Here is a 14,386-nt window from a genome sequence, read left to right as displayed (position 1 = left end):
CTCCCATCTGATTTGGTTGATCAAACAAACAGAGAGCTATTAAAGAGTGCGCGAGCAGCGGGTGGAAGATTTTAAGCTGCACTATAATACAGAAACAAAAAGCCCCTCCTCCCGCTCTCTTCAATCTCGGTTCGGTTAGTTTTTTCAGTTTTCTTGAGCTACTGGTTCTTCTTCTTCTTCTTCTTCTGTCTTACTCCTCAGTCAGACACACACACAGAGACTCAAAGAAAGAAAGAAAGAGACTTAAAGAACAAGAAGTGATGGAGGAGACCTCAGAAGGGGCGTCTCTGCCATCAGGGCCTGATGGAAAGAAGAGGAAGGTGAGCTACTTCTACGAGCCGTCGGTTGGGAATTATTACTACGGACAGCGGCACCCGATGAAGCCCCATAGGATCAGGATGGCCCACAACCTCATCATCCGCTATTCCCTCCACCGTCTGATGGAGGTCAACCGCCCGTTCCCCGCCGGCGTCGACGAAATCCGACGCTTCCACTCCGACGACTATGTGGAATTCCTGTCGTCCGTCACACCCGAAACCTTCCATGACCATACCCACTCTCGCCTCCTCCAGCGCTTCAACATCGGCGTGGACTGTCCAGTCTTTGATGGTCTCTTCCCCTTCTGCCAGGCCTCCGCTGGTGGCTCCATAGGCGCTGCCGTCAAGCTCAACCGTGGCGACGCCGACATCGCCCTCAATTGGGCCGGTGGTTTGCATCACGCCAAGAAGTGCGAGGCTTCTGGCTTCTGTTATGTCAACGACATCGTTCTTGGCATTCTTGAGCTTCTTAAGGTCCACAGGGTAAGTCGTAATCACACCCAAATCAATCTTTACCCCTGTTTGATTACTCACTTTCTATTGATTCATTTCTCATTCATCCATTCAATCTATTTGTTCGTTTTCCCCTCTGGGTGTTTCTTTGCCCTGCAATTCATGTAGTTGTGTTTTTGGTCATCTCTCTCTTCTGCTTTGCTGTTTTCTGGTATGTAATGGTTTCCTCCGACTTCTCTACTGTTGAGGTATGTTGGAAAGATGGGCGTTCTCAAACATTCGATCAAAGTCATATGACTCTTATTTGCTATATGGGCTTAATACCATTAGTAGCTTCAATCACCTCCCTCAGTTACGGGATCCAATGTATATATGATGTTTTTTCTTACCTTTTTTTCTTCTCATTTTACACACCCATGATTTGGGTAATGTATAATTCACACATCAATGAATACAAGTGATACAGTTTCCATATCAAATTTATCATGGTATTGTCTCCCTTATTTGAATTTTCACTTGTTTGGTGTAGTCTCATTCTGCCAACACATGAGGTAGAGTGCTCAATTGCCACATTAGAATTTCCAGGTCCTTGGTGCCTTCATATACTTGAGGAGCTATCTCCACCTAATACTTTAGGCTTTTGGGTTGGACCCTCCAACATGGTATCAAGTTCAACCTTAGCCAATTAGGTTTCTGGGTAGAAAGAAAATATATCTTTTCCAGCCTTGTGTTTTCTTTGATGGCATCTCAATCTATGTGGTTTGCACTCTACTGCCTTTATGCTTGAAATCATGTAAAAATTGTCTTATGCACCTCACAGGCCCTGCTAGTTTTTCATCTGTTTCTTTTTTCCTTAAATTCAAGGATCATTGTTTTTCTCTCAGGCCCAACGAATTTTTATTCATGATCATGAGATTAATTGGTTGGCTTGTTTACTAACTTATGAAATTTTTTGTGTACATGTGAAAGGAAGTAACATATAGGCCTGCCAAGCCAAGTTTTTTAGTTTACAATCCACAAACTATATTATGAATCTGAGTCATGTTTTACTTTACTAAAAAAAATATATTCTGTTTCTTTTCTTCTTGTTAGAAGGTTGGTCTTCTTCTGCTTGCTCTCTCCCACTTAATGTTTTCTGATTTTCATAATTGCTTCTTAGCAGTATTTGCAGTCTAAAACTGAATGACCTTCGCTATTGCATTGGACAGCGCGTGTTGTATGTAGATATTGACGTCCACCATGGAGATGGAGTTGAAGAGGCATTTTATACAACAGACAGAGTCATGACTGTTTCTTTTCATAAATATGGGGATTTTTTCCCTGGAACAGGTCATCTGAAGGATACTGGAGTGGGCCCGGGGAAGTACTATGCTCTTAATGTCCCTCTAAATGGTGGAATGGATGATGATAGCTTCCGGAGCCTGTTTCGTCCTATCATTCAGAAAGTCATAGAGGTTTATCAGCCAGATGCAGTTGTTCTTCAATGCGGCGCTGATTCCTTGTCAGGTGACAGACTGGGATGCTTCAACTTGTCGGTGAAGGGCCATGCCGACTGCCTTCGTTTCCTTAGATCCTTCAATTTCCCTCTGATGGTCTTGGGTGGGGGAGGTTATACACTCCGTAATGTTGCTCGCTGCTGGTGCTATGAGGTCTTTTGCAGTTCTCTTTGCACTATAAGTTTTCATTTCCCCTCAATGTGGTATGAGGTCTTTTGTTTTTTTAGCTTTTGACTTCATTTTTTATTTCTATGTTGCAGACAGCAGTTGCCGTTGGAGTGGAACCTGAAAATAAACTTCCTTATAATGATTACTATGAGTACTTTGGCCCTGAGTATACTCTTCATGTTGAACCAAGCAACATGGAGAACCAAAATTCACCAAAAGATTTGGAGAAAATGAGGTAAGATGCAAATCTGGTTTCACCAAGTGTTTTGGGTCATGCTATAGTCTTGGTGATCCGGTCATAATATAGTTTAGTGGCTAAACTCTTTAAAGTATTACAACAATTTATTGAGGTAATCAACGCTAACTTCTTGTGATTGAATTGCTGAATTCTATAACAAATTTTAAAGGGAACAGAGAATGACGGATGATATGGTGCTAAACAAATTACATTACTATGCAAACTTGCTCAAGAAATTTTTGTCATTGCACAGAAGGCTGCTGCTTCATTAGCTAACCTCCATGACTAGGGGCAACAGATTTTCATAGTTGAAGTAAATTCTTGAATTTATTTGTGATATGGATATTCTTCATGGTTCCTTACATGAGGAGCCTTTTTATTTGATTACGAGTTACTTTAAACAACTAGTTTCAGTAGTATGAACTTCTTAGAGATCTACGAAACATTGATGACTCTCCCTTCTTTAATGCCTGGACATTTGGCAGCCAATACTCCAATGGCCCTGGTTAGCTGTCAGGCATTGGTCAAAATGAGACTTCTATGTTCTCTACTGGATACATCAATTGACTCTGCTGATGCTTTGTGCTACTGATGCCAATCCTGTAGAAAGGCGAAGGGAGGGTGTGTCAGCTTAACAGCTATGCTGCAATCAAGTACTTTTAATCATCCTGTTGTTGGGATAAGGCTTAGTCGAGTAGGAGATAGCAATCGGCAGGCAAATCTTGAGAGGATGAAGGGGGTGATTCAAGTGCTTTCCGAAATCTAGAATTATGTCAAAATAAATTTTGGATTCAAGGGACCTGAAATATGCCCTGCTTTTTCTCTTTCACTTTGATAGCTTCTAACAACTTCCCCACACCAAAATTGATTCTTAAACACTTGGGTACTCTTGAAACAGTTGACATCTAGTTATCTACATCTGCAACTTAGATGTGACCTTTTGGTCTTTTGAGTAAGAGGGAAAAGGCTTTAGTATGGTTGTATTGAATTTATTTGTTAAATGATCAAGATAAGTAACATTAAAGATGAAAGTCTAGACTCCAAGATAAGTAAATGTCGATGTATGTTGATATATTGTTGATGTGTGTTGGTAAAAATTGTTGTAGCCCTTACTTAACAGCTCAAACTTTTAGGATAAGCGGTTTCAACATGGTATCAGAGCCAGGAGGTCGGGTGTTCGGTCCCTGGTAATTGTGAGGGGTTTGTATTATGTGTTATGACTCCTGGTGCCACGTGATTGTGCCACCACATGATGGTGTCACGTGCAGAGCTGTGTGTGTGTGTGTTTGCGGTCTTGCATGTGGGGGGGGGGTGTTGATGTGTGTTGATATACATTGTTGTAGACCTTAACAGCTTGAGCTTGTGGGATTAGCTGTTGTAACAGTAACAAAGTAGTGCTAGTACATACCATGCCAGAAATAATGTAAATGGATTAGTCTTTATAAACTACAAGTACTTGAGAACTAAACCATATTGATGGTTGATGCATCAACTATCAACCAGTCAAGTCTCCATTGTAACTGTAAATTGTATTGATTGAGAGAGAAAATATATTGGTTTCTAACACTTGATTCTAGGTGGTTGTATCTCAATGCAGTTTTTTCATTTTCAAATTTTTTTTTTTTGGGGTGGGGGGGGTGGGGGGTGGGGGGGCTAGAGACTAGAAACTCAAAGCAACTGCTAGAACCAGTGTGCAGCAAAACTTGATGATAAATTGTGGGTCTATCTAGAGCACACGAAAATCTTTGTATTTTGCATTATTATGCTTTTGATAGTTTGGTCTTCTTTTCAGTGAGTAAAAGTACTTTTTTTTCCAGTTCAGCTAACTCATACTGATACTGCAAGTTTTTCCTAGATGCTTCACTTTTTTACAAAAAGTATGAACTTTTATTTCTAAGCTTTGTCTAGAAAGATTCACCAGCTGTTAGACATTGTAATAGTTGGTATGCCAAATTCATGGCAATGTCCTCAACAGTACTTGTTCATAGTCCTTAAGAAAGAAACACCTCTCTCCACCCTCCCCAAACACCCCCAATTAAAAAAAACAAAAAAAGAAGAAAAGAAAACATGAGAAAAGTCTATGGACCTGCTCATTAAGTGTATCCTCACCACCATGTTCTTTTTCTATCTCAATGAAGTCAGGACTGGTTTTGAGTCTTGACTAAGAATTATGATCGTGTCTCAGATGGTATCCTGAAGTTTACTGAGGAAAATTTTGAAATATGAATGAATGTTCCTTCACTTTTCAATGTGAAGAATTAGTCACTACTAACCTCAATGGAAGGGGTACCTTTCTGATGTAAACGAGCTATGTTCGGGTCTATGTGGCCACATACAAATGATGATAACAAGCTGAGAAATCATGATACTTTTTGAGCATGGCTATCAGGCTAACTATATTATCATGTTCACATTCTATATACAAAGGCAGATATCTCAATGTGGCATCAAATCATCAAATGTTTGTTGGAAAAATTTTTAGTAACTAACGTATGCTTTACTAGAAAGAATAATTGTAATCATAGTTTGAGAACTCGCGAGATCTGGGTTGAGATCTCTTTTTTTTGAGAAGTCGAGTCGAGTTAGTGTACGAGTTAAAAAATTACACTTTCTTGGTCGAGATCTTGGGTAACTCGAGATCTCGACCCATCTACCTCTTTAAAAGTCACCTAACTCGACAGAACTCGATAGAACTAGATCGAGTTTTGTCCAAAAAGCTGTTTTCTTCCCCATTTGAAGGTTGTGACTCATTTTAGCCAGCACTTGAGTTCGATAATCAAAGTACTGGGTCAGGTTTTGGGCCCATATTCCCAGTCCCAAACCAGCCACATCCATACATGCCTCACTATGACAATAGCAGTGGATCTCACGCCTCATGGAAACAGTCTTACGCCTCATGGCAACAGCTATACCCTAGGATAGGGGACTTGACATATGCTAATGACAACTCTTATATGCTTGCTGTGGTGCACTATATGCAACAGTGCAGCAACACTATGTCATGGGAAGACTATGTGGCACTACTGGCCCAGTAGTACTGGGGACTGAATACTTGATTCAAACTCAGTTTATATGATGATAGTTGTAACTTGTAACATTGTTAAACAGTTTGATGTATCACTTTAACATTTCTAATGCTTATTTAAGTTGTTTAGCTATTATTGAATGTTTTGCTTGCTTTCTATTTCTAAATTATGTGTAGAGTAGGGTATTTTAGTACATCGTCGCCTACCAACTTAGGGTCCGAAGTAAAACTCCTATTTGGACTTTGTTTTTGCAAAATCTGATAATGCCATTGTGTTTAAATGGCCTAAAATAGGCTGAATACCAAGTTTCAGACCCAAACTAGGTCTAAAACCCACCAAGTTGAGGTTTCGAGTTGAACAAAAAAAATGCACCAACTCAACCGAGATCTCGGTTTTTCCTAGGGTCAAGTTCCGAGTTTTAGTACCTTGATTGTAATTCCATAATAATAGTCTCTATACAACCTATTAACAACAAATAATTGATGTGCTTTTACAGGAATCTGTTGTTGGAGCACCTATCAAGGATAACACATGCTCCCAGTGTACAGTTTCAGGCACGACCCCCTGATACTCAAGTTCCAGATGAGGTGTTTTCCCAGTAGCTAACTCCTTTAATGTTATTATTATTATTTTTTTCTCCTCCGTGCTTTTGGTCTTGATTACTGGAAGAGCTGATTGGATATAGGGAGAGGAGGATATGGATCAAAGACCGAAACCTCGCATTTGGGGTGATGAAGATATCGGATCTGAATCAGAGGATGATGAAAAGCCTCGCCTTGAAAAGTCCAATATGGGTGATCAGTCTCTGGTAGACACTGGCATAAGGAAAAGGTAGCATTTCAACTTCTATACACATGAGCCCTTCTGAAAAAGCATTTTCTTCCTCCCCATTTGATGATCCCTCCTGTAACTCTCTGCCCATGGCACATATGCGCTGGTTTCTAGAGCTTTTATTTTCAGGGTTCCATCTAGAATTGAACTGGAAAACTCAACTTCAACACTGAACTGCTTGCTTTCTTTGTACAATCAGGCGGTACATGAAAAATCGTGACAAAATAATTAAATCAGAGGATGATGAAAAGTCTTGCCATGAAAACTCCAGTATTGTTGATGAGTCTCTGGCAGACACTGCCATAAGGAATTATATTATGTTTACAGCAATAGAAAAAATTGCTCCATTCCTCTTTCAACTTCTTTACATATGCTCTGGTTTCTAGAGCTTTTAATTTCAGGGTTCAATCTAGATTTGAACTGGAAAACTCAACTTCAACACTGAACTGCTTGCTTTCTTTGTAAACAATCAGGAGGTACATGAAAAATCGTGACAAAATAATTAAATCAGAGGATGATGAAAAGCCTCGCCATGAAAACTCCAGTATTGTTGATGAGTCTCTGGCAGACACTGCCATAAGGTATTATATTATGTTTTGACATTCAACCGTTACAACAATAGAAAAAATTGCTCCATTCCTCTTTCAACTTCTTTACATATGTGCTGGTTTCTAGAGCTTTTATATTCAGGGTTCAATCTAGATTTGAACTGGAAAACTCAACTTCAACACTGAACTGCTTGCTTTCTTTGTACAATCAGGAGGTACATGAAAAATCGTGACAAAATAATTAAATCAGAAGATGATGAAAAGCCTCGCCCTGAAAACTCCAGTATTGGTGATGAGTCTCTGGCAGACACTGCCATAAGGTATTATATTATGTTTTGACATTCAACTGTTACAACAAGAGAAAAAATTGCTCCATTCCTCTTTCAACTTCTTTACATATGCGCTGGTTTCTAGTGCTTTTATTTTCAGGGTTCAATCTAGATTTGAACTGGAAAACTCAACTTCAACACTGAACTGCTTGCTTTCTTTGTACAATCAGGAGGTACATGAAAAATTGTGACAAAATAATTAAATCAGAGGATGAAGAAAAGCCTCGCCATGAAAACTCCAGTATTGTTGATGAGTCTCTGCCAGACACTGCCATAAGGTATTATATTATGTTTTGACATTCAACTGTTACAACAATAGAAAAAATTGCTCCATTCCTCTTTCAACTTCTTTACAAACGAGTCCTTGTGAAAAAGGATTTTCTTCCTCCCCATTTGATGATCCCTCCTGTAACTCTCTGCCCGTGGCACATATGCTCAGGTTTCTAGAGTTTTCATTTTCAGGGTTCCATCTAGAATTGAACTGGAAAACACAACTTCAACACAGAACTGCTTGCTTTCTTTGTACAATCAGGAAGTGCATAAAAAATTATGACAGAATAATTACCATAGATTTAATGATTAGTATCATCTGGAAGGATTTATCCTTGGCCCAGCCCCTTTTAAAAAAAAAAAGAAAAACTTATTTAAATTAGTGGATTTTCCAATTTTTTCATTCTTTCATCTAAAGTCAGTTTTTCTCTGATTTTCAATCCAGTGACGTGAAAGAAGAAACCACAGAGGAAAAAGAAGTCAAAGAAGAAAATCCACCATCTGCTGAAATGGCTGGAGCTCAATAGGTCCTGGTTCATCTCCATATCATTTTCTTGTTTGAATTAACTCCTGACCAAGGTCGCCCATCATACCACAGAAGTACTCACTCATGGTAACTGTATCTGGGTCTTCGATTACTATTGGGCAGTGGAGGTAGGTAATTTGACATCAAGGCACAAATTCTTCTTTTTCATGAACATTTTTGGTTACGGGTGAAGTACATATCATTTGTGCAAATTAGATCCAGTGTTTACCCTTAAAAACATTATTAACACTGATGTTGTCCTAGAAGCCTTACCTTGATAGTATCCATAATCTGTTTTCTTGTTATACAACATTGGTAGAAGTTGTAAAGATACGGGCTTTTCCTTGTTGATAGGAATTTCAATTTGAGTTGTAACTGCATAGGATAGATATTGCAGCAAATTAAGAGGACTTTTTCTTTTCTGAAAGCTTGAAGAAATTCTTTTTTTCCCCTCTTCACTTGTAATGCATTGTGTTACCGAAAATTTGTATTTTCATGATCAGTATCTTCTTTTTTTGGTTTATTGACAAGGTCCAAGTGTTTCCCATTTGCTTGTATATTGATACCTTTGTGTGGGCCGGAGTTGGGATCAGCCTCTGCTGATGCCGATCCCGGATCTGATTTTGAAATCCCTGCTTTGTCAAATAATCTGGGCACTTCAGATGCAGCACCTTCATATGCATTCATCAGTTTCTTAAATAGAATTGATCCAATAGGAATTACAGCAAGAAGGTTAAACACTAAAGAGGAAAAGTAATCTCATGGCTTCTATGAAGCAAGAAATTAGTGTAAGGTCTGATGTGGCTTAATTGTCACATCAGTTACAACTACTATAACAGTTATTATTGGTATTCAAATTTTAAAAAATAAAAAAAAATCCAACCAAATAGGAGACAGTGAGGCACCATGAAGGATACTCAAAAAATGTTGAATTTCTTGCCACTATTTTTATTGTCCATATGCCTCAACAGCATGTCTGATATGACCAAGAAATACAAAATAAATTTTATGAAGAATGATACTTTAATTTTTTTGAGTTAGAGTTGTGTATTATTTCTCTCCAAGTACCTCTGCATACTGATATGCTTCAAATCCTTGGTCACAAAGTTGTTGTCCAATCTCCTTATGGCACCCCCTAGCTTGCATGAAATGCAAAAATATTCAAGAAGAAAAACAAATTAAAAAATAGCTAAAATTTTTAATTTAGATGTGGTTCAACTTTATAAATAGGTAAACCCCAAGGTCTTCTGCGCACCTATCAAGGTTTAGTTTAAAAGAGTTGGTCGAGTGGCAAAATAAAATTCTGAAAATTCATTGTGAAGTCAAAATTCAAAGAGTTCGTTCCCTTCTATGGAGAGGTAAAAAGGGGAATATATATAGGGAAAATAATGTAAATACAAAATATTTGAAAATGGAGAGTGATTTGAATTATGGGTTCACTCTCTTCTACATAATAAGAATTTTCAGATTATTTGAGTTTAAGTGAGTTGGTCAAGTGGCAAAATAAAACTTTGAAAATTCTGTGTGAAGTCAAACTTTAATGAGACTACAATTTGACAAGTAGTCAATCGTGATGTCGCCCTTTCTATTCAATAGTCAGAATCATCACATCTTCCTGCCATGTTGTAATATTATATGTTTTTTTCACCAAAAAATTAATATTATATTTTTCGGGCCAAGTCATGGTCTTCACACCAAATAGAGGCCCAGCCCAAGCCAACCCAACATGTGTCAAGTATGATGCCAGCGTTCATCGTGAGCCAAGATCGAGCTCTCCACTATAAGGCTTTCCTCGTTTGAACCTTGTTGTTAACTTTAAGGCTACGTTGAGGTAATCCAAATAGAAACGGTAACTAAAAAAAAAAACCGATTCAGTCCAATTGAAACCAGACCAAACCGATCAATTGAGACCCTTATTAGGATGTAAGGCAATTTACCTCTAGTCTCTCTCGGCATCATTCAATGGTGAATCGGATGAAAATTCAAAAACAGTTCTTTTTATCCTGATATCGGTTACGACCGATACCTAAAACCGTGGTTCTATTGGAGTAACCAAGGAGCCATGGTATACCGGAAGTCACGAACCGAGTTTTGCTAGCTTCACAGCATGGTTGTGACTTGTGAGGCCTTTCATTGTCTTATTTGGGCCATGATAACATCCTTATTAGGATTTTTGGTTGAAATTGGAGGGCACCTGACCACATGGTTCGAGTAAGTGGGCCAATTCCGGCTGAAATCGGCCAGAGCCGGGATTGGTCTCAGCCAATTTTGGTTCGATCGATCCACTTTCGTTTCCTTGAACCATGTCTATTGCCTAGTCATATAACTCGTATCAAATCAAAAGGTGGAAAAAAGTATTTAGGGGCATTTATGATCATACATAAGGTGGATATGAGTTATTACAAAAATGCCATCAAATATTTTTTTTTTTTTCTTGTTATTCTCCGATCTCCATTGATAATAATGGATCTCTAAAGTAGTTATTATTCCTCATACTAGTTGAAGGTCCGCAATGATCGCTTACTAGTTGGTACCATCTTATAGAATGAAGAAACCCTACATGTTTATGAGGGCAGGGTTCTTTAAACTGCTAGTATAGAAAAAATCTCCTACGCCACACCAGTGACAATATGAAGAACAATATTATCGATCTGATGTTCACAAATGATCTAATAATCAAACCTCTACTGCCCTGGAAGTCTTTATGGGACCATGGAAGAACTTCAGGAATATTAAGACTGAGAGATAAGCACTTCTCTATTCCTAAATTGCATGTTGGGCTTTTTCTATTTCTATTCTATGGCAGGGAAAATGGTCAACAAGGGTAAATGGTAGGACCGTGTGGTCAATTCTTGGACCATTTGTACTAAGAGAGAAAGAAACTTGGACCACTTAGAACTTAAACCGCCAGACTTGACTGACTCGATGGTCCTTCGCTATGAAGTCAAGAAGACTTCAAAGGGGTCACTCTCTTCTATGGCCCGGTCTATTTAAGTAATCGATCCTTATAGGCGAGGCTTGGTCCCATTTATAAACAAATGATCCGATACTTGTCTATAAACGGGTTAAACACACCTATAAACGAGCTCATACTAAATGGACTACAATCGTTTTATGCAAGATTGACCCATATAGCTTCTAATGAGATTTAATTCTTTGTGATTACACGAGAAAATACTTGAGAAAATGTTCCTCACTAAGGTAATAGACATCCATAAGTATATCTCAAATTTATTTTGAGCTTGACCCTCAATCTCAATGGACATACATATGATGATATTTCAAACAATATATATGGCCTTGATTAAGTACTTCGTTTATTTTTTGCCGATCAACTTCATAGTGCAATAACATACATTTATCAATTCTATGTTTTTACTCGACCCATAGTCCTTTATTTATAGCTTACGTAATGCAAGATTATAAATTAATCAATATATAGATAAAAAAAAATGAAATTTATGAGGTAATTAAGGTAAAACATACAGTCCATAAACAGGCTTAAATGTGTCGGACACAGTTAGGCACTTATTAATCCATTCCCTTGCACCGTGACTGATATGTTTAGCTAACGTGCCGAGCCTTAGCCCGACAAATTTAACTAATGTGTTAAATCGATTTCGGGCTTTAACCGGTTGGTCCTACCAGTATGGCCTTAGAATTGACACCCCCTGCATGTAAGAGGATGGTAGTTAAACTAACATAGTAGTAGGGATGTCAATCGGTCGGTTTGGTCCGGGTTCGATCTAGTTTTTTGGTTTCGGTGTGGCTTTTTGGGAAACCGAAACCGAACCAATAAGGACTTTTCGATTTTGGTTCGGTTTCAGTTTCGGTGCGATTTGGTTTTGTGTCGATTTCGATTTATGATAACGGGTTGATAGAGGTTTGGATTCGATTCGGTATCGGGTTTTTTTAAACAAGTTGGGTTCGGTTTGTGCCTATTTTCTTCTCTTTCTCTTTTCAACTACATAAAATATTTCATTAGCCCCACACTTAAAAAAGAGATCAATGGAACAAGCATTGTTACAAATCAATTTCCCTATTTTCATAACCTCATACTCATTGATTTGTAAAAATTTCTCTTACAATCATAAACTTGCTCATTAATATTGAAATCAATTCAATTATTCATAACCTTATACTCATTATATTTTTTTTATCTGTTTTATTCGGTTTGGATTTTGATTTGTTATCGATCGTTCCAATGCGATCCAGTTTTCAACCGGTCTCATCATAACCCAGTCTAAAACCAATCTAATAAGGATTGGATCGATTCGATCTCAAGTTTTTTGATCGGTCTTAGTGATTCGGGCTAGGATTTGACACCCTTACATTAGTAGGAAACGAAACTTTATCCAGTAGGTGTAAAAGAGAGATTTTAAGACATGACAGAGTAACTATCGATCATGCATGCAATGATTCTCAAGTTTCAATGCTTTGCCTTTTCCTTCTCTTTTAATTACGTGTGGATTGAACCAGAGATAGTCTCCTTACTTGCATGACCTCATTAGTATAAAAAGGGAAACACTGGAAAAGAAAGGGAAAATAAAGAAGGAAAGATGAAATTTGGTCCAACCACTGATGTCATATGTGGGGGATGGGTGGGGCTAAACTAAAAAGGTGGGCATCTTCTTAGAACAGATCGTGTAATCAAACTTTGACACCAATCCGACGATCCACCATGAAAAGATAACTTTTTCCTGTGCTTGTGGGGTCCATTGAGGATATATCAGTCATTATCTATAATCTAATACCCTTCCGTTAATCCCTTTCCCTAGGCCCCACAGCCCACACAAAGAAATAAATAAATAAATAAAGGTTGAGCTTTGAAGAGAATACAAAAGGACCGCCGTCGCACCACCCCCACCCCCCGCTTTTTCCGGAGCATCGTTCTTTTTGGCGCCAAAGCATTAGATTCCAAATTCGTATTTTTTTTTTCTTCCCGCCAAACAGAAAATTTGAATCGGGCAGAAGGACGGGCAAGTTGGGCAGTTCGGGCAAAAAAACAGGAGAACAGAGGAGGCCAAAGGGAGTGTGACAGGTGACTGGTGAGGGAGAAGAAGTAGGAATTGATAAGAGTTTGGGGAATCTTCTCCATAGGATTCCTTCGAAGCCCATGTGTGGATGTCTGTAGTCTATACTGTACACACACGACCAACCCAAAATTACATAGGATTCCTTCGAGGCTTTCTAGCTAAAGCCTATGTAATGTATCTTTTGCTCTCTTAAATGCTTCTCTCTCTCTCTCTCTTTAAAGTCCTTTATTTCAAAGCCTTGTGGTAGGTTCTTTCTATAGAATGCAAATACTTATCTCATGAGTTTTAGCATTTCCTCAATGCTTGGTTTTTGTGTATCTTTCATGTATGGCCATAGAGGTTGGGGGAGGCAGTGTTACTAGTAACAATAATATCATCCATATAAATAAACAAATAAATAATCACCGAAACTAATTGATAAAGGAACAAAGAGGGATCGGTCTTGGAGGCCACAAAACCCAAACAAAGCAAATACTGGGAGAAACACTAGAACCAAGTCCGAGGGGTCTACTTGAGGCCGTATAAAGAGCGGTGAAGCTTGCAAACATACTTTGGGTGAGCAGGGTCTTCAAAACCTGGGGGTTGAGTCATATAAACATCCTCTGATAATATACCGTGAAGGAATGCGTTTTGCACATCTAGTTAGCGAAGCGTCTAACCCTGCGATACTGCAAGAGCAAGAATGGACCGAATGGTTGTGGGTTTCACAACAGGGCTAAAAGTTTCGGAGTAGTCAAAGCCCTCCTATTGATGAAAGCCCTTCACAACCAATCTAGCTTTATAATACTCCAGACTGCCACCAGTCTTACGTTTGATTCTATATACCCATTTGCAACCAACAAGATTTATATGGGGGGAGGGACGGACCAATGATCATGTGTCATTTTAAGAAGAGCATTAAATTCATCGGACACGGCGTGATGCCAAACAGAATACTTTCGAACTTGGGAAAACAGGTTGGTTCTTCAGTTGGAGGCGTGTCAACAGTGAAGGATGCGGTTTGGATTTAGAAGAGGGACAAGTGCGAAGAGTCATAGTGTGAGTCCAATGAGGAGGAGGGAACGGAGGGGCTGGAGGGGAAGGTGAGACAGCAGGTAAAGTCGTGTAGAGGTCTTGTAGGGGCCGGGTAGGACGAGGGGGAGAGAGGG

General features: G+C 38.9%; 1 protein-coding gene across 1 annotated transcript; it reads left to right on the top strand.

Moving 5' to 3' along the window:
• The first annotated feature begins 253 nt into the window (after nucleotides 1-253).
• LOC122672916 (histone deacetylase 6-like) lies at nucleotides 254-8,629 on the top strand. The gene is made up of 8 exons (XM_043870422.1): nucleotides 254-800; nucleotides 1,979-2,419; nucleotides 2,527-2,669; nucleotides 6,195-6,285; nucleotides 6,384-6,526; nucleotides 6,732-6,839; nucleotides 7,006-7,110; nucleotides 8,122-8,629. The coding sequence occupies exons 1-8, from the start codon at nucleotides 261-263 to the stop codon at nucleotides 8,201-8,203; spliced, it is 1,653 nt and encodes a 550-aa protein (XP_043726357.1). The 5' UTR covers nucleotides 254-260; the 3' UTR covers nucleotides 8,204-8,629.
• Nucleotides 8,630-14,386: the final 5,757 nt, after the last annotated feature.

This window comes from Telopea speciosissima, chromosome 8 (genome assembly GCF_018873765.1).
Source record: "Telopea speciosissima isolate NSW1024214 ecotype Mountain lineage chromosome 8, Tspe_v1, whole genome shotgun sequence".
Classification (NCBI taxonomy): Eukaryota; Viridiplantae; Streptophyta; class Magnoliopsida; order Proteales; family Proteaceae; genus Telopea; species Telopea speciosissima.
Note: the sequence above shows the minus strand (reverse complement) of the source record. Positions and strands in the feature narration are given on the sequence as shown.

What these genes read in the sequence shown, in the direction of transcription:
- LOC122672916 (XM_043870422.1), top strand. Translation starts at nt 261, where the DNA reads ATGGAGGAGACCTCAGAAGGGGCGTCTCTGCCATCAGGGCCTGATGGA. An exon ending in AAAGATTTGGAGAAAATGAG is followed by an intron (nt 2,670 to 6,194) that starts GTAAGATGCAAA and finishes GTGCTTTTACAG; the next exon opens with GAATCTGTTGTTGGAGCACC. An exon ending in GCAGACACTGCCATAAGGAA is followed by an intron (nt 6,840 to 7,005) that starts TTATATTATGTT and finishes AACAATCAGGAG; the next exon opens with GTACATGAAAAATCGTGACA.